This window comes from Balaenoptera ricei, chromosome 2 (genome assembly GCF_028023285.1).
Source record: "Balaenoptera ricei isolate mBalRic1 chromosome 2, mBalRic1.hap2, whole genome shotgun sequence".
Lineage (NCBI taxonomy): Eukaryota > Metazoa > Chordata > Mammalia > Artiodactyla > Balaenopteridae > Balaenoptera > Balaenoptera ricei.
In genome coordinates this window covers 75,822,103-75,847,412 of record NC_082640.1, presented here as the reverse complement: position 1 = coordinate 75,847,412, position 25,310 = coordinate 75,822,103, and the positions used below count along the sequence as shown (strand labels likewise).

General features: G+C 44.8%; 1 protein-coding gene and 1 non-coding gene across 2 annotated transcripts in view; one reads left to right on the top strand and one right to left on the bottom strand.

The window, feature by feature from the left end:
• The window catches only part of ANXA2 (annexin A2), a 44,027-nt gene extending 20,402 nt beyond the window's left edge, over window positions 1-23,625 (bottom strand). The window contains exons 1-3 of the mRNA XM_059913152.1: window positions 23,521-23,625; window positions 12,131-12,189; window positions 8,870-8,969 (exon numbers count right to left, since the gene is read on the bottom strand). Of these exons, the coding sequence (XP_059769135.1) occupies window positions 8,870-8,969; window positions 12,131-12,178 (148 nt within the window). The 5' untranslated portion in view covers window positions 12,179-12,189; window positions 23,521-23,625. The remainder of the gene's footprint in view (window positions 1-8,869; window positions 8,970-12,130; window positions 12,190-23,520) is intronic.
• On the top strand, window positions 16,014-16,086 carry TRNAE-CUC (transfer RNA glutamic acid (anticodon CUC)). The gene has a single exon. It is a non-coding gene; the product is annotated as a tRNA-Glu (tRNA).
• Window positions 23,626-25,310: the final 1,685 nt, after the last annotated feature.

The window sequence follows — 25,310 nt, the reverse complement described above, 5'->3', positions numbered from 1 at the left end:
AGTGATATCATATGATAGTTGTCTTTCTCTGTCTGACTTACTTCACTTAGTATGGTAATCTCTAGGTCCATCCATGTTGCTGCAAATGGCATTATTTCATTCTTTTTTATGGCTGAGTAATATTCCATTGTATGTATGTACCACATCTTCTTTATCCAACCCTCTGTCGATGGACATTAAATATTAAATGTCTTTTCAACACTAACAGAAGTTAAGATTTTCAAGATTGGTGAGGAACTAAGACACAAATTTATTTGGCTCCTGATGGAAAGCAGCACGAAAGTTTTTAAGCATTTATTCCTTGAATGAAAATGGCCAACTAATCTTATCAGCTAACTACAAAAATGCTTCCCACACTCCGGGGCATCTGAAAAAAATCAGTCCCTGTTCTAAGTGCTAGTCACCTGAAGACACAGCTCTGGCAAGTGATGCCATGGGAAGGCACCGCTGACAGCAGGGCTCACACAGAAAACTCTGGGGTCGTGGGTTCCTTAAAACATCAGCCATATTTTTAAAACAAAGAACACTTGCAGTCTAAAATAATGGCTGAATCCAAACCCACAAAATGGGCCTCCTGGAGTCTCCTCCTCCTCTCTGCGGGTGGAAACCCCAAGTCAGCTCCACATCTGGCAATGCATGGAAAATGTGCATCTTTACTGTTCATGGCAAGGAACCAAGAGGCCATTCTGCACAGGATGCTGACTCACATCTGCCAAGGCACACTGACTGCACAGAGAAAACAGATTTCATTTTGTTCGATAAAGGACTCAGGAGGCCCTCCAGGCAGGGCTGACTGACTAGTTAGAGAACAAAGGAAAACTGCCCAGATCCGCTCCTTATCTAGATCATAGGTAAAACCAGGACTTGGCTTAGGTTACTGGGCATATCAGTATCAAACCTCAGAAATCATCTTTACAACAAGGTCATAGGCAGGCCACAGAGAGAGGAGAAGGCACAGACCCATGGGTTTTATTTTATTATAATATTAATAGTATCGACCGTTCACTGAGTACCTACATGCCAGGCATTTTACAAGGTGCTTTGTACAAAGCTCTCTTGCAATTGTCATCGTGTCCGTGTGCGATGGGTGTTATTGTCATCCCCATTGTACCAATGAGGAAAAGACGAGGACTCACCCAAGGTCACACAAGCAAGTCACTTGCAGAGCTGGGATTCAAACCAGGGTTAAATATCTACGTTGGGCTATTCTGCCTCCTGTTACGGAAGATAATCCAAAACTTGAAAATAAGGCAAAAGGAAGGGAACATGTCTTCCCAGTGTGGCTAAAAGGCCCATCCAAGACTGTTTCTCCAGGGCACGCTCTCACTCGACTTGCTACTCACTACTGATTATGGCATAGGCTCTATGGGGTTACGTGTTAACTTGTAGATTTTGGTCCAGTAGAAAGGATAGCCCCCAAGATTATGGCTTCAGTGCCCTGAAGGACATTAACGGTCTTGTATCCAGCCTAGCAATCTTCTTCCAACATTCTTTCCTCAGTGCCTATAAACACCTAGTTTCTCAAATTTCCCTTTGAACCAGCCCTATCTCAATGAATTAAATAAATGTTTGCCACGTGTTTATCCTATATCTCTATGAGTCATGTCTGTACCTTTTTGAATTATAATTTGGTACTTCTTTATACCACACTCCTCCATCTTGTTGCTAAAAAGGACTGGAGACAGTAACGTGTCTATTTGTCTACAGAACTGGACTTAACTATTTAGAACATACAAATGTACACCCATTGACTAATCTGTAGATAATGATTTGCCACCCAGTAACAATGCATGGCCACTGAGTTAACCCAACTGAGGTTTTTTTCAAGAGAAAGAGCTAGAAGACTCTGTTCCGGAAATAGCCATTCATAACTCAATGGGACCCTAAAATGCCAGTAAGAGTGACTTTAGAGACAGAGAAGCACATGCATGCACACAGACACACACTCACACACACACTGTTGCCCAAAGTACCCTTCCCACCATCTGCCACAGTGCTGCCTGGCCCGACTCAGGGAAAGCGTGGTTTAGCTAAGTGCCTAAGAAGAGGATCGGGCCCAGAAATCAAATTTCTTCTATTTCCATTCTGCTCTGGTCTCACCTCAGCTGAGTCCCTTAGAAAGGATTTAAGTACAGTCTCCTTGGTAATCCCACCGGGTATTTTAATAATCTGGAACCCTGTCTGCCTTCCGTGCATAATTACATTTCTGAGATACTCTACAGGACCAGCAGGAAAACGCAAAGGCCACTACTCAAGATCCAAATCAAATAAAATTGCAAATGAAGGATTATGCATAAAATGCAAGCACCAATTTGTGCCTTTGTTGCTCTACCAGCTTCCTGAGTCAGAAAGTAAAAAATCTGAACAGATGTAAAAGAAACTGATACCCGCCCTGAACTCAGCTGACAGAGAAGTTACCATTTATTGTCTCAGCACTGCCGACACCAGATAAGAACGAACGGTGACTTCCATCGGTGACTTCCATCGTCCCTGGGTGTCACCGGTATTTGGATTTCCTCATGGAAAAGAGGTAACCATTTTTTACAAAAAAAGAAAAAGCTGACAGGCAGGCAACACAGCCGATGCCTACAATGAGAAAGGCACCAGGGACTCCTTCACCCATGTTTCATAGGCTCCTTGGCTTGAGTCTGGCATCTACATACCCGAGTAGACAATGATCATCTTGAAAGAAATCAGAAAATCTGTGCCCAGAGTAAAGGTGACTGTGACTCAGCACTGGTCCCTCTTTGTTCCCAGCAGTGCTGTAAGATGAGAATTCAGTCTAAAGTCAACTTGAACACAAAAGGAAAGTCCTCATCAACGGGAAGGTTTTGTTCCCTCTGGTTCACTTCCGGGATGGTTAGAGTGAGAAGGCCCTGGGCTACGTGGGGGCACAAGGGCCTTTCCCACAAGCACGCTCACACTCAGGCTTGGGGGTTCTTAGTTTGGGCCCACACCTCCGACGCCGCTCCTGCGGGAGAGAAGCTACTTTCCAGAGCCAACCTGCCTCCTGGTATCTTCAAGAGAATACATTCCTAATCGCTGTCTCAGCTAAATGAATATACCTCCAGGTGTGCAGGTGAAAGCAAAAATACACATCCTGGCTTCCTTCCCACTGCCATGGGATGTCAGTCTTTTGGCCATGCTGGAAATCTTAAGCGGCTCCATTTCAAAAGTATAAGAAAAAAATAAGCGCGGCAACTTGCTGCCGTTATGCTTCTATACTTGTGCTTATAAGGGGGGGGGCGGAAAATCACCCACTTCTGCAACCCTTCCGGAGAACACAAATACTGCTAAAATCAAAACTGGCAATAATAATAGGGCAATTCATTACCCTCCCCTTCCAGAGAGAGACCGAAGCTGTACCAGTTTATTGGCACTTACACTAACTCTGGGGTTGTGCTGCTTCTAATTACAATCTATTTTATGTAGTCTAGATTCATCCTTTTCTAATTTAGCTGACTTTCCTTTCTAGTTATTTGGACCCATATGGTAAACCATTCACAGCTGTGTTGTACACTCTGCAGTATATATTTAACCCAAGGCCAATCTAGACCAAGAGACTCCTACAGATTTAAGTCTCAGAAACCTCTTGTTAATTAAGCAATATTACTACTTTTGCATGGCTTTATTCAGTTTCTAAGTAGACATTAATTAAGGTAAGTAATTGCAGAGTCTACCTCAAGCCAGAGCATACACGAAGCAATCATGCATTTGGTTTAGGTGACATGCTCAGGGAACACTGAGATTCCTTCAAACCAAAAACAAAGCAGTCTTACAAGTGTGAGCTAAATTCATTTCGGAAAAAAGGATCAAAGCTCACTAGGGGACTGTTAATCCTTTGGGGATAGGGTCCAGATTCTGGAACTGCCTTCTGCTGCCTTCTCTTGCCAGGCACATATCCTGACTCTGCACTCACCTGTATGCTCTGGTATCTGTGTACATTTTCACTACTATTCAGGTTAAATATGTACTTCCTCACATGATCCCAGGGGCCTGGGCATTAGAAAAGTTTAATGAAATAAAGTCCTTGCCCTCAGGGAGCTCACTTTCTGGTGGGAGAGACAAACCCATAGATGGATAACTATAACACAATGTGGCAAGAGCTATAAATGAGACGAAAGTATTATGAGACACAGATCAAGGAATAAATGATTCTGCCTCCCTCTTAGAGAAAGCTTGGAGAAGAGGCGGTGCATCAGCTCAGGCCAAGATGAGTGGGAACTGCCTGGATGTCAGAAGTGGGCCAACACTCCCACTAGAAGCGGGCTGCACACTCCTGAGAGCAAAGGCTCTGTTTGTGGCACCGAATAGCCTGGAGATGAAGCTAGACAGAGGATCTGCACTGGATGAGGCAAGGAGGCCCGTAAAAATAAGGACAGGGGCTTCCCTGGTAGCGCAGTGGGTAAGACTCCGCACTCCCAATGCAGGGGGCCCGGGTCAGGGAACTAGATCTCACATGCATGCCACAACTAAGAGTTCACGTGCCACAACTAAGGAGCCCACCTGCTGCAACTAAGACCCAGCACAACCAAATAAATAAATAAATATTTTATAAATAAATAAGGACAAATGCCCTAGCAGCCCAGGCGAGAGATAAGGGCAGAGGAGAAGGGAGGGATAAGAGCTGTTTGGGGGCCTTCTGACCAGTCTAGGCAGCACCAGCCTATAGATCTCACCCAGGTCTGCCCCTCCTAATCCTCCCCACTGCAGGCCTGCCTCGGTTTACAATTCTTGGGTTTAAGAGCAGTGAGCAACCCTAGGCCACAGGTGACTTGCTCACAGCCCTTCTTCCTGCGAGTAGTCGGATAGGGAAGCAGACGTACGTCAGGCAGTACAGGTAATGCCCAACATGCTCTACATTCGGCACACGCACACACGCGTGTGCACACACACGTGGGCTACCCTATCTGAGAGGGGAGGCCCAGAGGGTCATCTTTTCACGGTCCTTTGGCTTTGTTTGTATCAGCATTTGAAGTTTACCCAGTTTCCTTGGATGTCAGGGAAACACCAATTAATTTGCACTGTATTCTCCTGGAAAAGGGTCGGTTAAGGTGGGGCAGGAGCTTCCTAATTACACTTAAAGTGAAAGGCATTCTAAAAGGGAAGGTAAGATCTTAATTAGCTCATTTTTTTAAACTAGTGTTAGTATCTAAAAAGATCAAGGGGAAGGAGAAAAAAACAAAAGGGATGCGAGTTTCCCAACTACAGCTGACCCTCGAACAACTGGAGGGTATGAGGTGCCGACACCCCCAACAGCTGAAAATCCACATATAATTTACAGTCGGCCCTCCTTATCCTCAGTTCCGTATCTGTGGATTCAACTGACCTCTGACCGCGTAGCACCGTTGTACTTACCGTTGAGAAAAACATCCACGTGTAAGTGGACCCACGCAGTTCAAACCCATGTTGTTAAACTGCGATGACTTCATTTTTGTTTTTAATTTAGTTTACTGCTTTCCGTTATGAAGGTAATACATGTCACCATAGAAAAATTGGGAAAAACAATATACCGAAAACACAGGAAAAGAATCAATTACCCATAATTCTATATATCAGTTAAATGCCTTTTATTTTTTTCTTTTTGACATAAAAAAAATTGTGGTGGTGTGAACATACTGTATATACTATTTTATGCCCATTTCCTATGCAACTGACAAATTTAAGGTGAAATATATGAGTGTTCCAAAACTGATTGTGGTGATGGTTGTACAATTTTGCGAATATACTAAAAAAACCCTGAATTGTACATTTTATATAGGTGAATTGTATGAGATGTGAATTATACCTCAATAACAATGTAAAAAAACTGTTTGCAAACTTTACTTTTCATGTCTTGGTGACATTCTACAGATACTCTATGTAATATAAAGGCAGTTACCACAATGTACTAAGTCACTCTCCAACTAGAAGATGGATCTAGGTTTGTCACCATCATAACCAATGCTGATATAGCACAGGGAGATCAGGTCGGTGCTTTGTGACCGCCTAGAGGGATGGGATAGGGAGGGTGGGAGAGAGGGAGATGCAAGAGGGAAGAGATATGGGGACATATGTATATGTATAACTGACTCACTGTTATAAAGCAGAAACTGACACACCATTGTAAAGCAATTATACTCTAATAAAGATGTTAAAAAAAAAAAAACCAATGCTGATAATAACAACTTCATTACAACTCTGAGCTCTGTATATCTATCATATTCTTTCCTCTCGAGTTTCCTAGAAGGATTTAAGGTTCTAAATATACCAACAATCTATAAACTATTTTAAAGGACCAACAGACTTAACTCAAGAAAATTCAGTTACTCTTTAAAATCACTAGGCACCAAAAACAAATAATAAAAAGCAGTCCTAAGTGGGACCCACTGGGCATTAAGCTTGGGAGAGAAGAAGACAGGAGACCAAAAGCTGGACCCACAAATATAACATGTATCTGATATCCACAGAATCACAGCTAGAAAATGTTCTCATGCCTGAAAACAACTCATGGCTAAGTAAAAAGTCCAACCCTGGCAGGTGGGTAGCATAACATTGGGGTGCTTGAGAGCACAGCCCTGGGGCTGGAAAGAGTCGTGTTAAAACCCCTATCTGAACCACAGCCAAGAGACCTGGAGCATGTTAATCCTAAATTGTGTCCCCCATAAATTGGGGATGACAGCACCCTACATGAGAGGATTAATCTGAAGTTCATCTAGGAAGAATGTTCCTGAAGTGCTTGGTGCCACGCCAGCCCATAATGAGCAGCCCTCAATAAGCAGCTGCAACCCTGATAATGGTGATGTCATCTGCATTTGACCAAACTGGAATGCAGGAATCCAGATCTTAGCCCTCCAGATGTTTCTGCTTAGAAACTACAGTATTTTTCTACTAACTCAGAAAGCGCCTGAAGGTATTTTTATTACCCTGGGAGTTTCAGCTGTTACCAGAGTTCATTTGCGCAATCTTTACATTCCAGTGTGCTAAAAGCTTTCTCATGCAGGGATAAAAGCAGCCTTTGTCTTACGCTTGTAAAAGGCACCTTCTTTGTCAGAAGAGTTAACTGTTAAACTTCTCTACAATGGCTAGTTGGGAAACCCCAGGAATGTAGGCACATCCAAATAGTGAGAAGGTGAGTTTTTAGGAGAGGGGATTGTGTGTGCGTGTGTGTGTGGTGTGTGTGTGTGTGTGTTAAGGTGACATATTTTGAGTATTATCTATATGCCAGGCACCATGCTAAGTGCTTCCTACTTCACAACAACCCTGTGAGGTGGGAACTTTTATTAGCCCCCCTTTTACAGTAAGCAAGCTGAGGCTTAAGAAAGTTAAATGTTTTCCCAGAGTCAGACAGCTAGTAAATTAGTGGTAGAGCTAAGATTTGAACCCACAAACACATATGCTCTCATCCACTAGGCTCCACCAAGTAGAACTGACTGCAGGGAGGTGAGCCCTGCAGATTTTAGTTTCATTTTCTGATTAGTGACGTCCTGACTTCCCAGCCTGGCCTTTGACAAGTACGGTCATTTAAAAGCACCAAAAAAGATGGCTTTTTGAAGGTAGTTAGTTGTCCAGGCCACTGTAGTGGGAGGTGCCCACAATGTCCCCATGGAAACTAAGGCTGCTTTGAGGCCAGTGATGCAAACCTATGTCCTATTAGAACCACAGGACGTAAAGGCTCTTTCTACACTCCTTCCTATCCCCAGAAACACAGTCACCAGTTTCTCCAAGGGTTCTAGGAAAAGTGACTATGCAATCTATCCTGCAAAATAAGACAATTCTGAGGGCGAAAAGGGGGCACAATCAGTAAATATGCAGGCATAACGGGGACACATGGTCACGCCAATTTTAGGGCCCCAGGTCACCCTGACTGAGGTCCCCAGTCGGTCAGTGACCTGTATGTGAATTGTATGCATGTGTCAATAAGTAAAAACACTCCATCGTCCTAATGTCCCACAACTCGTCAGCAGGGGATGAACCAGCAGCCACTCTGGCTGCTGGCTCACATATGTGTCTCAGACTAGCCTCATATGATAAGAAGCACTTTGTCCAAAAGGGGAAGAGTGTGGTGAATCACAAGCATCACCACAATAATCACAGTGTTTCCAAGGATCTGGGGATGGGGCAACCCCAAAGATACGTGCTTCGTTAACATAAGCCAAAGAAGTCTGAACACTGGCTTTTGTGGATACAGAAAACAGCACAATGACCTGAGCAAGCCCTTGCTCAACTCTTACCCAATTAAATGCTTTATCTGCTCTATTTTGGAACAGAGGCTTTTATGCCTCCTTGTCCTCTCTTACTCATCCTGGAACTCTAGGAAATACAACCATCCCGACAGCTCTTCAAATACAAGCTCCAAGACTAAGCAGGGGCGTAACTTGTAGAGCTAAAAAAAAAAAAGAAGTCTGAATTTTTCGCTCATTAGATCAATCTGAGAGCAAAGCAGTAAAATGTTCCCAGCATTTTTCCAAGAAATGTAATAAAATTCAAGGGGATTTAGGACCAAAAAGAGGCCCTTAGGGAACACCATGACCAAATTCTTCCTTATAGAAGGGGCAATGAGGCCTCCAAGTGAGGAACTCAGCCCAAAGCACACACCCAGGGGATCAGACCTTCCTGGCCCTCAGCTAAAGCCTATTTCCATGTCACTATGCTATTCGGTTATTTAGTTTCTCATGTTTTAAATCTTCTTCTCTCCAAAGAGAGGAGGGAGGGAGGGAGGGAGAAAGAGGGGGAACGAAGGAGAGAAGGATGGGGTGGGGTAGGGTAGGTTTCGATCGCTCCATTAAAGCTCGATGACAATTTCAAATGACCAACGTATGAAGGTTCAAGAAAGAGACTAGAAACCCTCTGGTCAGTGTTCGACGAGGGGGACAAATGTATGGCCTACCTTTCGTCTTGATGGCTGTCTCTATGTTCAGAGCATCCCGCTCGGCATCAAAGTTGGTGTGCGCTTTGACTGACCCGTATGCACTTGGAGGTGTGGAGTGCTGAGGTCAAAAGACAAACACACTGCAATCACACATACTTAAAAGCCTCTTGTTGAAATGTCAATTCCTAAAATATCTTTTTTCCTATTGTTTCTTTTAATAATTCACATCATTCTTAGGCTAGGTAACTCACACATAGGATACGAAACTTCCTTATTTCGAATTGAGAATTCTTCTTCAAAGGCTCAACTAGTTTAGAATACGATAAATCTATTTCTACATTTCATCTTACTTTTCACGCAAGCTCAGAGGCGGAAAACGCAAAGCTGGGCACTTGAAACCACCCGTTTCTTTGCGGAAGGCTTTGAAGAGCACGAAACTGGGCTGGCCAAAATTTGAAACAAGCTGGAAATGTGGAAATGCCTGAATGACAAGTGTGTTTAGCCAAGTTTTTGCTACAGGCACATGAATTTCCACTGAGCCTGTATCGTTGAGCTCACAATTCTTTAAAAAGCAAATGTAGAATGCCTGCCTGCCTGTCTCAGACTATGAGATAAGTGAGGGAAGCATCTTCTTCCTGTATCCTCCCCCTTTGGCCACCGCCGTGGAACCAAGGTGGTCAGGCCACATGGCCCCCATCCTCTTCATATTGGCCAGGTTCCGCCTGCTTTCTCTACTCTCTCTACCCTCCACTCTGCTGTCTTTAACACGATCCCCTCTGCCTACTACTCTCCCTAGTATTTTTTCTTCTCACTGCCTTTTAAACCACGGGTTCTTCCTTTCTAGTGCTTTTCAAAGCCCATCACCCTTCCAGATCTGATGGACCCTCCCTCGCCCGACCCACCCCAGACTGAGGTAAGGACAACAGCATGATTCTACATCAGTTCTCCTCTCCAAAGTGTTAACTTCTCTCCTTTGAAATGCTCTTACAGCTTTCCTCCTCCCTGCTATCCAGTCCCAAAGCAAAGGACAGACAAAACAGGACTGACAATGTTCTTTAGGTTGGCTGATGGCCAGTGGACCCATCCACCACTGCACCGCCTTCAACGTCAAGGCTCCCCATCCCAGCCTCCCCACACTGCACACCTCCCATCACATCATGACTCTGTCTAGGCTGTTTCTGGAAATAGTCGGAGACTGAGTTGCCCTGACTTACCTTTCCACCCACATGCATCACGTTACAAGGCACCCCAGCATTTATTAGCAGTGAGGCTGTGCAGGTAAACAACTAAGATGCCATCCTCCCAAATGCCTCCTAGCACAAGCCACAAATCTAAGTTCAGGGCTGGGCAAAATGTTTCAAAATGTACTTGTGACCATCTTGGCCAAATAGTAAATCCAGTTAATACATATAACTGAAACACAGAGGATTATCAAGGTGTTTTCCGTATAATTTCACTACTTAAACTTTCCAGTAAGATTAACTCAATGGGAATAGAGCACACGTTCAGGAAAAGGTAATGACACAAAGCGTTATTCTGAAATACTTACTATATATGCTACGGTGGCTACAAAATGAGGACAGAAATCTAAGGGAACACATTTTCCTATTTATTAACAATCCCATCAGTTATTTACAAAGGCAGGCAGTCTGGCCATCGAGCCATATCAAATATGGCTTCATATATCAGGTGCTATGTCATCTCATCCCAAAAACAACAGTGAGTAAGAAAAGTTTTGCATAATTTTATAGTAACTCTGGAAATAAAATTAAATGGATAATTGAACTTATTACCTGTAAAATTCATTTATCTGAAAATCAAGTTATGGAGGCCAAAGTGATGTTTCTCTTCCCTCAAAGTATTGGGGAATACATGACATTTTCTATTGCAGTCCCATCTCTCCACAGAGAAGCACATCATACTAGAGTAACTTCAAAGGCCACATGAAAAGCCCTCTGATGAAACCCGATACTAAAAGTGATCTAATGATCTGATCCATTAAGAAAAAATTTATTTAGCTCTTGGACTTGTCTGGACCTCAACATGCTGCTTGTATGGTTGCCAACAACAGTGTGCGCAAGGTCCAAGAAGAAAGATGAAAACCAGGTAGGCTTTATACTCCATACAACCTGTGCTCGCACCAACATCATCCATCTGAACGTTTTATTGGCAAGCACCAGAGACAGAGGGTTCTGTACCACATGACCCAAGCTGCTGTCAACCCACTTGAGTGCTTCTTTGTATTTTAATTTCAGTGAGAGCATATTTTGAAATATCTGTAAGATATGCCTACAAACCAGTGTCACTGCTGAGTTTCTGTAAAAGCCAGTTCTGCCAAGATAACCTGAAAGATGTATGGTATTATTAGATATTTTACATATTCATAATTTATACTCTACTTTATTCTAAAAGTATTTGCAATGACTTATAATTTTGCATATAGCTTTTAAAAATTTTGACTGTAAAACAAAAAAGCAAATGTATCAGAATTTCCAAGTTCCTGTGAAAGACAATTAAGTCTGAGCTACCTGATAGCCAAAGCAAAAAAGGCAACAAGATGAATTATAATACTTCTATTATTTAGTTTAAAAAAAAAAATTCTAGCTATTTTGGAGAAAAGCTTTCCCAGGTACTAAATTTTAAAAAGTCCTTGTCTGGAATAACTCTCTGGACACTATAAGAAGTCCAAAACATGCGGGATCATTTTCAATATGGCTGTAGCTTATGCCAACCATTAATAAAATCCGAGGGCATGACATTAAAAATCCTGTATCAATGAGAACCTACTGTAGAGCACACGGAACTCTACTCAGTGCTCTGTTGTGACCTAAATGGAAAGGAAATCCAAAAAAGAGGGGATATATGTATCTGTATGGCTGACTCACTTTGCTGTACATCAGAAACTGACTGACACAGCACTGTAAAGCAACTATACTCTAATTAAAAAAAAAAAAAAAGTCCTGTACCACCACAATAATTACTACCACTGGCATGTTAACTATATAGCAGGATAAAATTCCAAGCATCTCAGTGTCACTAGTGTCTGTCCAATTTTAATGTGATGCCAAAACAGTTTCTGGAGCCATAACATTTCTTTCAAATTGAACTACTAGGAACAGCTAAAGTACTGGGGAAGACAGGGAACCAAGGGGATTCCGGGAATGACTGTCTGAATTTTGTCCCCATTTTCCTTAGATGTACAAGGAAAGGAAGAGGCACAGTTATCCAGAGAGATGCCCAATTTGCAAAAATTACACAAAGTGAAAATGATATACTTACATCACCCTCCAAGCTGAGCTTGCAGAGAATTTCATGAACGGTAGACATTTTGAAAGAAGCTGGAAAAAAAAAAAAAGTACAACAAAAAGTCTTTATTATGAAGAGGTTTTCCTTTCCCCCGAAGCGCAGTGATTCATTATACTCATCTCTACTTCTTGGACCATTTCATCTGACGATATTAGAGTAATTTTTGCAAATAGATGCAATTCCTATCTTGTGATTGGGAAAATTAAAGCTGAGAGATGGTTCATCTTAGGTTTGGGATGGACTACAGAACTAGCTAGTCTTGTTCTTGCTCAGTTTACAGAGAACCTGGGGAGATTGACTTGTAAATACAAAAACAAAACGTTTCTTCCCAAGACCAGTGCAACTCGTCCAAACAGGATAAGACTGAATCTTCCGGTTCTCCTAAAAAGTGATAATCTTGTCAAACCAGCCATTACTGCTATATTTTTCACCAATAATTTAATATATCATATATAATATATATCCATAGTCTGAAAACTATGCATATGAACTGAAATCAGTAGCACTTTCATGCTGGCTGATTCCTAAATGGAGCCCTTTATTACTATCCATAATTATTCTCTTAGCTCACCAATGCTTAGAAGATATTAAACTGTTGATGAGAAAGACAACGGACAGATTTTGACATTAACTCATCCCATAAAAGACTTATCCTTGTATTTAAGATTCAAAATGGCTGAAATGAAGTCCTCTTTCAGTTAATACACTTAATTGGACAGTGATACGACAACGTAATGAACTGGCTTTCCAGCTTTGCAATCACACAGTTTTCAGAATTGATACACCAACCTCTGCCAATAAAAAGTGCTCAACTGGCAGGAAATTTACCTCAACTGAGACAAGACAGGTCATTCAGCAGCAGCTTCCCCAAAATAAAGAAAATAGAGCAGAGCTGCATCCTCAAAACAGTGGGAATGACGTCTGAATTGCAGCAACTCCTGTTTTGGTCTGTTTTTGCTTAATATTCTTTGATCAAGGAAATTGTGCCCATGCAATTCAGCTTTCTTTTTTCTTCCAACAGTTTGCTTAGTCTACATGTTTTCATACAACTGGCTTTGAAGGAATATTTGGACATAGACATTTGTTAATTTATCAGAAGGTTTTGGACTAGGCAGATTCCAGGCTCTGTGTGGGGTGAGTTAGAGGAATTAAGAGAAAAAGATTCGCCTTTATTTGTGGTTATGGAACTATTTCTGCAAGATTTTCACAATGAGCTCTCTCCTACATGACTTCTCTCTTCTTGATGCTTATAGAAGCTTTTTAAGCACGGCAAAAAAGAAAATCACAGCTATTCCAACTCCTCCATTTCCACAACTCTCAGACACTATCACACACACCCCCAACCCATGCAATGCATCACAGCACTGAGATATGATCCTAATTTGTAAAGTCATCCTCTATAAATAAACTGTGGTACATCCAGACAATGTAATATTATTCAGCACTAAAAAGAAATGAGCTATCAAGCCACGAACAGACATGAAGGAAACTTAAATGTATATTACTAAGTGAAAAAAGCAGTTTGAAAAGGCTACATACTGTACGATTCCAATTATACGCCATTCTAGAAAAGGCACAACCATGGAGACAGTAAGAGGATCAGTGGTTGCTACGGTTTAGAGGGGAAGGAGGGAGGGACGAATTGGCAGGGCACAGAAGATTTTTAGGGCTGTGATACAGTAATGGTGGATACATGTTATTATACGTTTGCCAAAATCCATAGAATTTACAACACCAAGAATGAACCCTAACGTAAACTATGTGTTTTGAGTGATAAAGATGTGTCAATGTAGGTTCAGCAATTATAACAAATGTACTTCTCTGGTGGGGGATTTTGATAGTTGGAGAGGTTGTGTGTATATAGGGGGGGAGCTGGGAATATATGGGAACTCTGACTTCGTACTCAATTATTCTGTGAACCTAAAACTGCCCTAAAAAAATAAAGTCTATTTTCTTTAAGAGTCTTGCTCTGTAGCTAGACTGTCCAATACACTAGCCACCAGCCACATGGGGCTATCAAGCACTGAAAAGTGTCCAGACCATACTGAGATGTGCTGTAAGTGTAAAGTACACACCGGATTTGGAAGAATTAGTATAAGAAGAATGTAAAATCGAAGAATAATCTCCAACTTCAACTTGGGCCAAGAAACATTCTATAGCGTCTCATCAGTTATGCTGTTGAGAATCACCAAAGAGGACATGAACTCCCCAGGACATGGACCACCTAAGCCCTGGCCTGGACTCCCACTCCTGGGGCTCAGTCAGAACTGGGCTAGGTTTGCAGTGAGGGGTAAATGGTTGTCATCTGCCTTGCAGAATTCTAGTCCCCACTGTAAAGAGCTAAGAAAGAAAAATGCCGAAACAAAAAAGAAGACCAATAAGTCAAAGTTGTTTCTGGGTGGATTAAATTCTACTTATTTATTAGATCAGTTACTTCACATGGGTTCTGAGGTTTAGGAAATCGCAACCGCAGAGGCGGGTAAGTTTCTGCCAGGTAGTTCTTTCAAGTTGCCTCTCCAGCTCCGAGCACCGGCTTGGGAGACAGCTGCCTAACCATGTCCCACACGGATCCCTCAGTACGGTACAAACCAAAGGCCATCGGATTCACGTAACCCTTCTCCCACAGGCACAACACAGAGACAGAAAACGGGGATTTTTTTTTTTTTTAGTTCTTTTTTTTTTTTTAAATATAAATATATTTATTTATTTTTGGCTGCATTGGGTCTTTGTTGCCGCGAACAGCGGCTACTCTTCGTTGTGGTGTGCGGGCTTCTCATTGTGGTGGCTTCTCTTGTTGTGGAACACAGGCTCTAGGCACGCGGGCTTCAATAGTTGTGGCACGTGGGCTCAGTAGTTGTGGCTTGCGGGCTCTAGAGCGCAGGCTCAGTAGTTGTGGTGCACGGGCTTAGTTGCTCTGCGGCATGTGGGATCTTCATGGACCAGGGCTCGAACCCGTGTCCCCTGCATTGGCAGGCGGATTCTTAACCACTGTGCCACCAGGGAAGTCCGAAAATGGGGATTTTAAAAAGTCCCACACGTCTTCCTTTCTGTTTAGCGGTCGACAGTTGTACTGCTCCTTCACCTCATCAGTCCTATGTGCCGCTACCAGCTAAATTCCTCTATTTTATCTTGTCACAATAGTTCAAAATCCATCCTTCCGTGATGTTCTCTTACTCCAGCTCCGTCCAGCCCTCTATGTACTCCCCAACAAAAGTGGGCCTCAACCAAACTGTTCCTTGCTTCTCCCCAAACACACCGTAACTGCTTTCATCCACAGCACCTTGATTCGTGTCTCCTGCTCCATCTCCTTACCCTTGTCCCTTCTTCTGGTTACACATGCTGCCCATTCCTCAAGTCACCACACCTCTGGCACCTGCTCCAATGGGGTGGCTGCAGCCCCCATTCCCCGGCACTGCCTCTCCCACCTTTCAATGCCAGAAACACTTTCTGATGCCACTAGACTTACTCACCACTGAGCAAAAGTGTCCTGAGTTCCTGCCACGCATGCGCCACATATTCAGATGGAAAATACATAGCACAATTCAACCAAATGGGGTCTCATCTGCCCCGTAGAGTCCCAGTTCCCCCACAGATTTAAGAGGGCCTCTGCACACTCTAGGTGCTAAATAAACGGTCAGAAATGAGTTGCTATTTTGCATAATGAACATTTATATTTATATTATTGATAATCATTCTGCAGGAAAAGAATGGCACAATAATAAAAAAAACAATATCCATGAAGCTTGGGATTACTCCATGCAAGTGTCTTCCGTATCCATATAAATATTTCCTACTCCATGCAAGCTTAAGGGCAAACACATTTTCACCTTAGAAATAAAACACGGCCCTCAGCACTTCCCTGGTGGTCCAGTGGTTAAGACTCTGCACTCTCAATGCAGGGGGCCCAGGTTCGATCCCTGGTCAGGGAATTAGATCCTGCATACATGCCGCAGCTAAAAGATCCTGCGTGCTGCAACTAAGACCCGGCGCAGCCAAAATAAATAAATATTTTAAAAATAAATAAATATTAAATATAAATATTAAAAATAAATAATAAATATTAAAAATATTATTTAATAAATAATAAATATTTTTTAAAAACCATGGCCCTCATTTCTTCAGTACATCCAATCCGCTGGTTTCTTCACTACATCCTGGTCTCTTCACTACATCCAATCCCCTGGGAATGCAAAGTCATCTTGCAGACGACTAATTAATCTCCAGAAGAAAGAGTCAGCTTTGCCACTCATGTTTGTTAAAACATTAGCTTAATATAGTGCATATGATTAATGAGAAGATGTCAGAGTGCTGCTATCCTTGGAAGCAGAAAGAGAAAGTCTTGGCAGGGCTACTGTAGGTTACAAACACTGGTGACACCCAGGTAATCAATCAGCAAGCCCCTAACACACACACACACACACACACACACACACACACACACACACACACACACACACACGGCCTGCCCCGCATTAAGGGCTGGGAGAGACACACACAAAACTATGACACACAGACTCCAGTCCTGCAGGACCTTGCAGCTCTCTTCCCTTCTCGCCCCAGAAGACTAGCCCAGGTCACCCAGCTAATGAGTAAGGGAGTTAGGGCCAGGATTCAGGTCCCCTGACTCTTGGGCCCTTTGCCCTTTCAACTTCGCCACAGTGGTTCTTCATTCCAAGAGATTAAGACATGGAGAGAGAGAAAGACAAAAGCAGCATGAGTGAGATTGGCTAAGGGTCTGAGAGGTGAGGTACTGACTAGTTTCTGAGAAGGACACTCACTCACCCTGGAAGGTTCCAGCCAGAGAAACAAGGGAAAGCCTGAGGAGATGGGATGTGGGAGAGTGTCCCGGGGAGGCGGGGGGAACAAGAGGCCAGCTTTAAAACCAGCCATGTCTAACGTGGTGGCACGTGGGGGGCCTGAGATGTAAGTTTCTGAATGGTGCAAACTTAAGCTTGGCTATGGAAAGGGATTTGATGCCAATACTCAGTATCCATTCACCGTATTTGCTCTGGAGGCTGAATTTTCTTACTGAAACAATAGCTCTGCCTTTTTAGTGTACCTGTTGTTTTTAAGTCTCCATACCATAGGAGATAATTCCACCCCCAGTGACCACTCAGCACACTGAAAAATTCATAAGCGCATTAAAAGCAGAACAACCGCTCCGTTTCTGGCAGACTTCTCCACAGAACACAAAAATGGCGTCACTCTTTCCAACACTACAGCCTCACCCAGATCTCCAACTGGTTTCAACTTGCAAAAAAGGAAAAGAAAAAAATCAGCAAATTCAATCTGTTGATGAGTACCTCCACATACCAGTACCTCTTATTCGCAGGGAAGGGTTGGGTGGCTAGACAAGATTGTTAAAATCGCCTTCCTCAGGGAAAGTTTTTTGTTTAAGAAAATAACTAGAGAAGTACAAGGAGACTCACTGAGAGCCATACCCACTTCAAACTGGCTTGAAATAACGCACCACTGGGAAGGGAACACAGACACTCCACCCTAATGAAGGGAACGGAACAGTTTCCTCTGGCCTTGAAAATATTAATAAATGAGACTAATTGCCTGACTGGAAAAGCTCTTATAGCACAAAGCTAGACATTAAAGAAATCCGTGCAGCTGCTGGAAAAGAAGCAACTTACATCTAACATAAGCACTATCTTAAAGATAACTTAAGAGTTTGTCCTTTTTTTTTTTTTTTTAAACCCAATAGATTACACTGCACCTCACTGTTTCACTTCCAACACACAGTTGCAACAAAAATAGCACAAGTAAAACAGCCTTAACGTCTCCCCGCCCCCCTCAAAAAAGTAAAAGAAAGTTTGCAAAAAGGTTGAACCAAACAAAAAAAGTAAACCTAAAAGTTAGTGCTTCAAATAATAACAACAAGTTCTACTGAAATGAATGAAGAACCAGCTCCAGAAAGCCCAAATATTAATTCTCACAAACAAACAAAAACACATGGCAACAGGGCTCCTCTGCCCAGCAGAATCTGAGTACAACCCAGCAGTTTCGTGGTCACACCCACTTTTAAAATGCGGAGTGTTGATGTGTTACTGCAAAACACATCCCTAGCAACCATGATGAATCAATCAGAGACTGGATGATACAAAGGAGGATTTTTTAAAACCAAAAAAAATGGGGGCAGGTGTGGGGATGGAGGGTTGGGATTACCCGCCAAGCCCTTACTGTGCAGTCCTGGGTCTACGGGACCAGACTGGAATTTTAAACCAAGAGGGGGAAAAAAAAATGCATGAGTGGGGGATAGGGGTAGAGTTCCCACTTTATTCACTCTCCACCCCTCCCTCCCAGAGCATTTTTATTTAACAGAACCTTCCTGAAAGCACACAGTTTTCTCCTTGGTTTTTATGGGCTTGATTAATGCCTGAGTCACAGGGGCAAGTCATTCCCCAGAAATCCTGGAATTCTGCCCAGGGGCCTTGATCAAACTGAACAGGATGGACACTGGTACTGCACTTGCTCTGGCCTGTCCCTTTCGCTGCCTGATCTGAATCAATATTTGTTTACTAACTCCAGACACACTGTGGCCTCAACCTCTCAGAGCCTCTCGTTCAATCTCCCGACGTGGGGTTGGAGTGGGCAGAAAGAGACGTGCAGAAGAATGATGTCACTTGGCACAAAGTACTCTCACGGTTGAGAAATCAAGCTCTTCACATCTACAACTCAATTTTAGTGTTTTATGGCCCAAATATTGTATTTCCAATGGGGCCCTGCTGCTTACAGAAAAAAGTCTACACAGCATTCAAGATCTTCCACACTCTGGACTCTACCTACTTTTCCATAAATAAAGCACATGCAAACACGTACAAACACACACACACACACACACACACACACACACACACACACACACACACCCAGCACCGAAGTCAGACTGGATTGGTAATTCTCCAAACACATTCAGCACTGTCCCACTACCTCTAGGCCTGGGTTTTCCAAGTTCCCTCTACTGGGAATGCTCTATCTGGGTCAGCTGACATCCTCAGGAGACTTCAGGACACAAAAAATACTGTTACCTTTCTCCTGTACCTCTCCCTGCTCTGCGCTCCTGTCTCTCTTGGTGTATCTGTGAAATATCAGAGCTGAGGGTACAAAGGCGGTCTTCCATTCTATCTGCCCCCAGGGTTTCTGTCTTATTCATCCCCATTTCCCCATAGGTCTGAGCACAGTGCCTAACACACTGTAGGCGTTCACTCACATTTTTGGATGGTTTACACACACTGGGTCTTTCCACATTATATCTTTTTTTCCTTCTTTTCCACTACATTCTCCTTCCTCAATTTCCTTTCTCTTCCTCGGACTGAGTATCTCAAATGCAGTTCCAGTTCCATACATTCAGAGCTGGAGGCTTCAATTCCCAGCCTCTGTTCACATCTTTGTAAAGCCTGGTAGAGCAATTCAGGAGACAGCCTCTTTCTCATATGATATGCAGCTCTTCACCTTCTCCCACAGCTCAACTTCCACCTTTAATACCGTCAGGGCCCCTTGGCTCCTAGCTCTGTCCACGGGACAACGTGGAAAAGTAACCTTCATCTCCTTGTGGCAAGAAAGGCAGGGAAGGAGGCAGCAAGGAGGAAAGATTTGCAAGTGGCCTTGGGACTCTGATTTCCTCTGAGCTGGGAGTGTGGGGACTGGGTGTGGCAGAGAGACAAAGGGCAAGGATTCCATGTGACGGCCACTCCCTTGAGTCAGAACTTCCCAACCCAAGCCTGGGAGTGTAACTCAGACCACTTAGATGCTACTGACTTCTGACAAGACTGAGCTCAGACGGTTTCACAGCTTCAGGTGTACCCTAGGGGAGACTTGGAGGTAATCTCACTGGAGCCACTGCGAAGAACAAGGCTGGGCATCTCCTGACCCCTACAGCTGACCTGCTCCCCAACAAAGGAGATGGGGACCGCCTCTGGCAACTGGAGGAGGAAAAACAGACCTGACAGTGAAAGAGCGGAAAAAAATTTTTTTAAAAGACTGGAATTTCCTCCTGATGTAGCCTACAACTAGAATAGGGTGTGGCACCGGGGAGAAAAAGAGGGAGGTGGATTCCCATATGCATGCAAAAAAAAGAACATTCCATTTCTATTCTTTCTTTTTTTTTTAATTTTTGGCTGTGTTGGGTCTTCGTTGCTACCCGTGCGAGGGCTTTCGGCTTTCTCTAGTTGCAGCGAGCGGGGTCTACTCTTCATAGCAGTGCGCGGGCTTCTCTCGTTGCGGAGCACGGGCTCTAGGTGGGCAGGCTTCAGTAGTTGTGGCTCGCAGGTTCTAGAGCACAGGCTTAGTAGTTGTGGCGCACGGGCTCGGTAATTGTGGCTCACGGGCTCTAGAGTGCAGGCTCAGTAGTTGTGGTGCACGGGCTTAGTTGCTCCGTGGCATGTGGGATCTTCCCAGACCAAGGCTCGAACCCGTGTCCCCTGCATTGGCAGGCGGATCCTTAACCACTGCACCACCAGGGAAGCCTTCCGTTTATATTCTCACAGTCAAATCCAGAAGGCAGGTTAAGTCAATGATAACTTTAAACAACACTTTCCCTAAAGCAAGTAAACTATGAAGCTCAGGTCTGTGGAACAGCTGGATTAAAGGGGAAATGAGCCCCAACCAAGTTTGGAAACAAATATTAATTTGGGAGAACGTAAAGCTCAAAATCCAATTACTGTCTATACAATTCACTCGATTTTGTCTATTTTATTTTTTTCCCCACTAGATTTAAAGCCTAAAGAGCAGAGTTTTGTTTTTGTTTTTGTTTTGGTCTGTTTTGTTCAGTGCTATATCCTCAGTGCTTATACTGTGAGTAGAACATAGTAGGTGCTTAATAAATATTGTGGAATGAACAGATGTTTAAGGCATCCCAAGAGAGCCTGGGACTTCTATTTGTGACACACCCATGCTCAGTTTGTAAGAAATGCCTCAGCAGGCCCACAGCCCCACACAAGGGAAGACCAAGAACAAAGGCCAGATTCTAGGCCTGATGGTGCAAGAAGAGCCTACAACGCTCAAAATCAATAACAATTAAAGAAGGATATCTACCTTGCCAGGAAAACTACTTAAATTAGAAATTAGTCAGGAAACCAACGGCCACGATTGCCGGCATGTCAATCGATACAGCATTTTTAATAGCTCAAAGACAAGAGGATGTTAAGTATCGTGATCCCAGTCCAAGACCAAGCTCCTGCTCAAAGCCCGTGAGTCAGCAATATTTCCTGGGCATTTGCAACAGGCAAGCCATTTAGCACTGCAGGAAATCACAAAATCTAGGCGGTCCCCCAATCATAAACCTCCAACTAAAAAATTTACATTGATGGTCACACCCTTGCACTGCAGATGCAATCGATACCTCTGGAGAAAGCCTTGACTGAAGATTTGAGATAACAGGTGGAGTCAGAAGTGCTGTATGGGATGGTCTTAACACCACTGACCACTAAGGACACTGAACCGGGCCTCATATGAGATCTTCCTTCACAATGCCTGAATATTATATTATGTGGCTCCTTCCACAGCCTCAAATTCTATAAATTACAGATGTTTAGGTTTAAAAATGTTCTTGTTATCTTTTAAATAACACATCTCCCCTGGGTTGCTGAGGATTTCAGGACCACCAGCCATTCCTAACATTGAATATTAATGAATATTGACTCAATCTGCTAGTCTCTAGCTGGGTATGAGAACACTGAAGTGGGAGGGAGGGGGGAATGCAGCAGAACTGCAGAAGCAAGGACAGGCTTTTGTAGTATGTCGGGGCCGGGGGCGGGGGGGCGCTCTCCAAGGAGGCAGGAGGAAGAGAGAAAAGTAGAGAGGGTGATAAGGACATAATTTTCCAATTAAAATAATTTAATCAGGGCCAACCTTAAAACTTAGAAAACTTCCAGTAAAATACTTCAATGATTTACTCTTATGTATTATACCTCACCCTCCTCCCACCCTCCCTCCCCACCCACCATCACTCCCATCCCGCAAATTAGGCATGTACTATCAGTACTTTGATATAGTGCAGGTTAAGGTAGGGGTTTTCTGGGTTAGCCTGAGAACCTAAGCACCTTCTATAACATTGTTTCAGTGCTACAGCGCATTCTGCATTCGAAATGACCAAGTTCCGGACAGGCACAGTAGGGCACACTTTTGGACAGAACCCATCAGTACCGTCAGTATGAGCTCAGGGGTCCCGACCCCTGGACTCCAGGACCTTAGGGTTCCTGGTAAAGACCCAGCGTGCCCCATGAGGTTACTGTTCTTTTACCTTTAATAGCTTTAAAACGGCAAATCTTAACACAAAAAAAATGACACTCGGTTTTGGTACGGCACTTAATGTTTTCAGTGTGCTTTACAAATTTATTTTTGAATGAACATGTTTTTTGGAATCTTCGATAATAACCCTATGTGGGGAAAGTAAGAATGTGCATTCTTAAACCACTTTCATAGATAAGGAAATTGATGTCCACACCTTTTTAACTGAGAGTTGATGGAATCCAGGCCTACAACACCAGGCGCTGGGACCCATCTCACAGAGCTACAAGGAGCAGCCCGGGGTGGGCTACGCCCTTTTCTGTACCCTCTGTCCCTGACTCAATGTCGCATCAGCGCCAGTAAGTCAGTGACGATTCTCCCCACAGAACCACGGGGGAACACTTCCTTTCCTGATGCAAAAGTAGTCAACCAAATAAACTCTCCAGATACACGGAAATCAGAAGTTGCTCTCCTACAAGCTAAGCTAGACAAAGGAGAATGAGGGGAGGTTCTTCCGTTGCTTTGTTTTACTGGGGCAGGAGGTTGCTGCTAAAAACTCCCACCCCTAGTTCTCCCCCGACTGCTTCCCTCCTGCTCGTCGGCACAAGTTCCACAAATGCGCGTTTGTTTCAAGTAAAGTTAACTTGGAACAGATGGGGATTACTTTCTAGATAGCCGTAGCGCTTAGTGGTAAACGTGGAGGGTGCCGCATGTCTGCTCTCCACCCGACCAGGGGCTCGCAGGGAGGCACACCCAGCCCCCCAGCGGCGCCCGGCGCGTCTGGAATGCGAGGCCTCCCTCCGCCCCCCTCCCCGGCGCCACCTCGTCGGGCTTCCTGTGAGCACTTCGTGGGGGATGCCCGACCCCCTCCTTCTGCCCTGCACCCCACAGGCCGGGGCACACCCAGCCCCCCTCACTCCTGTCCAGACCCCCCTCGCCACTGGGCGCCCTCCTCGCAAAGCTCCTAGTGCGGACCGTCCCTTCAGCCCCCTCCCAGGACGGCCTCCCGAGTCCCCGTCTCCAGAACTGCTCTTTGCAAGGCCGTCTCCTTCCCCCGCTCTCCACACCCCGCCAGCGCGGCGGCCCCGGGGCCATCGCGGGCGGGAGGGCGGGCAGGGCGCCCCGCTTACCTGGGCCAGGCGCAGTGCGCTGCGAGCGTCGCCAGATGCAGAGCGGAGCCAGCTGGCCTGGGTGGGGCTTTTATAGCCGCCACATCCTCGCGGTGCACGGGAGGCCCGCCCCGCCCGGCCCGCCCCGCCTTCTCCTGCTCCGGCCGCTAGCACCCGAGTCGGGGTGACTCAGACTCCCCGGCCTGCCCGCTCGGTCGCGGGGGACGCCTAGCCCTGGAACGTTCCCCGGGCCGCGCCAGTGGGAGCGGCCCCACGCCCACGGTTCTGCCCTCCGGTGAAGTGCCGCCGAGGCTTCCTCGAGCACCAGTACCGGCCTAGTTTCCTCCTTTCTCTTTTACTTCTCGAGCGCCACGTCGAGTGCGCAGCCCTGCCTCAGGTTAATACGTTTGCAAGACTTTCGTCGACTCTGAACTTAAGTCACTTTTTTGTTTGTTTGTTTAAGGCGTCAATGCAATGGAAGGAAGAATTGTTCCAAGAAACATAAATCGTGATTCCCCTGAGCTGGGCCTTTGGCATCCAGCTCCCCGTTACCGTCTGCAAACATATCAGCTTAACCTCTGACCGGCTATTGCCGGGAGGAGCGCGGGGAGGGAGATCCGCCGGGTCCTGGCGGGCAAAGGACTGGCCCCGCCCCGGCCTCGGAGCGCGCTGGGAGACGCGGAGCCACGGTGGGAGTTGGGTGGGGGGGTAGGAGGCCGAAGCCAGGAGCCAAGGTCCCACCCCGCCCGCCCGGGGAGGCGCCCTTTTCCCGAGCGCGCTCTGCTTGGCTTCCCTCCATGCCTCCCGCGACCCTCCGGGCCTCCCGCGCGTCCTCGTGGCAGGCCGTCCTGGGCTGGGTGGGGCCGGTGGCTTTGAACCTCGAGTTCCAGCAAAGAAGTTTCCTCCCTTCCTTCTGTCCTAACTGCCGTTGTTTTTTTGGTTTTTTGTTTTTTCTCAGACTCAGCTCCCTGGCTTGGTTTTGCTGTTTCTCGCTTTTCTTCCACTCTCTGCTTCCACGAACCGCAGTGGCAACATGCAGGCAAACATGGCTTTGTGGTTGATTGCGCAAATACTGTACTCAGACCTCAAACTAGCAGGAGAGTTTTGCTAAGACTCCCAAAGATCTCTCTGCACCTTTGAATTCCTTCTTTTCACAGACCTCACTTAGCTCTTTCTCCTGATGCTTCTGTTTTAATCCTCCGTCTATCTTAACGTCCGTTTTTACTTTCCAGTTGAGCGTCACTTCACTCCTGGGAATCAGGAAACAGCAAGGCCAAGACATCGTTGCCAAGCTCACAGTCAAGTCCAGACCACAAATGGGGTCTCTGGACACTCAGCCCAGGGCAGTGTTACCCGTTTCTTTCACTCAGAGTGAAACATTATAGGCACTGTCAGAAGGACAAATAGAAAATAAAGCAATTCTGTTGATAGAATTTCTGATTTACATTTATAGCCCTTCAATTTAGAATGCAAGCTTTACAGCCTAAACATTTTGGAACAGAAGGAGAACACAGGCTGACCATAATGGTGACCGGGATTCTGCTTCCCTTGTCTTCTCTGGGCCTCTGATGCCCAGCTGTGCTGTGAAAGGCCCTCTACAGAAGATAAGATTTAATTCAAATCACGTGGAATACCTAAAAGCCAAGTAGCCAGAAGAATGCTTTTGCTTGTCTAGGGCATCCAGCAAAGCCAAACATACAGATCTGTCCAATAACCAGAGTCTGCTTCTTGCTACAGAACTTCACACTGGTACTTTCATAAAAAGGAAGCTATCAGAAGTCATGGTTTGCTCTTTCTGAGGAATGGGGGGC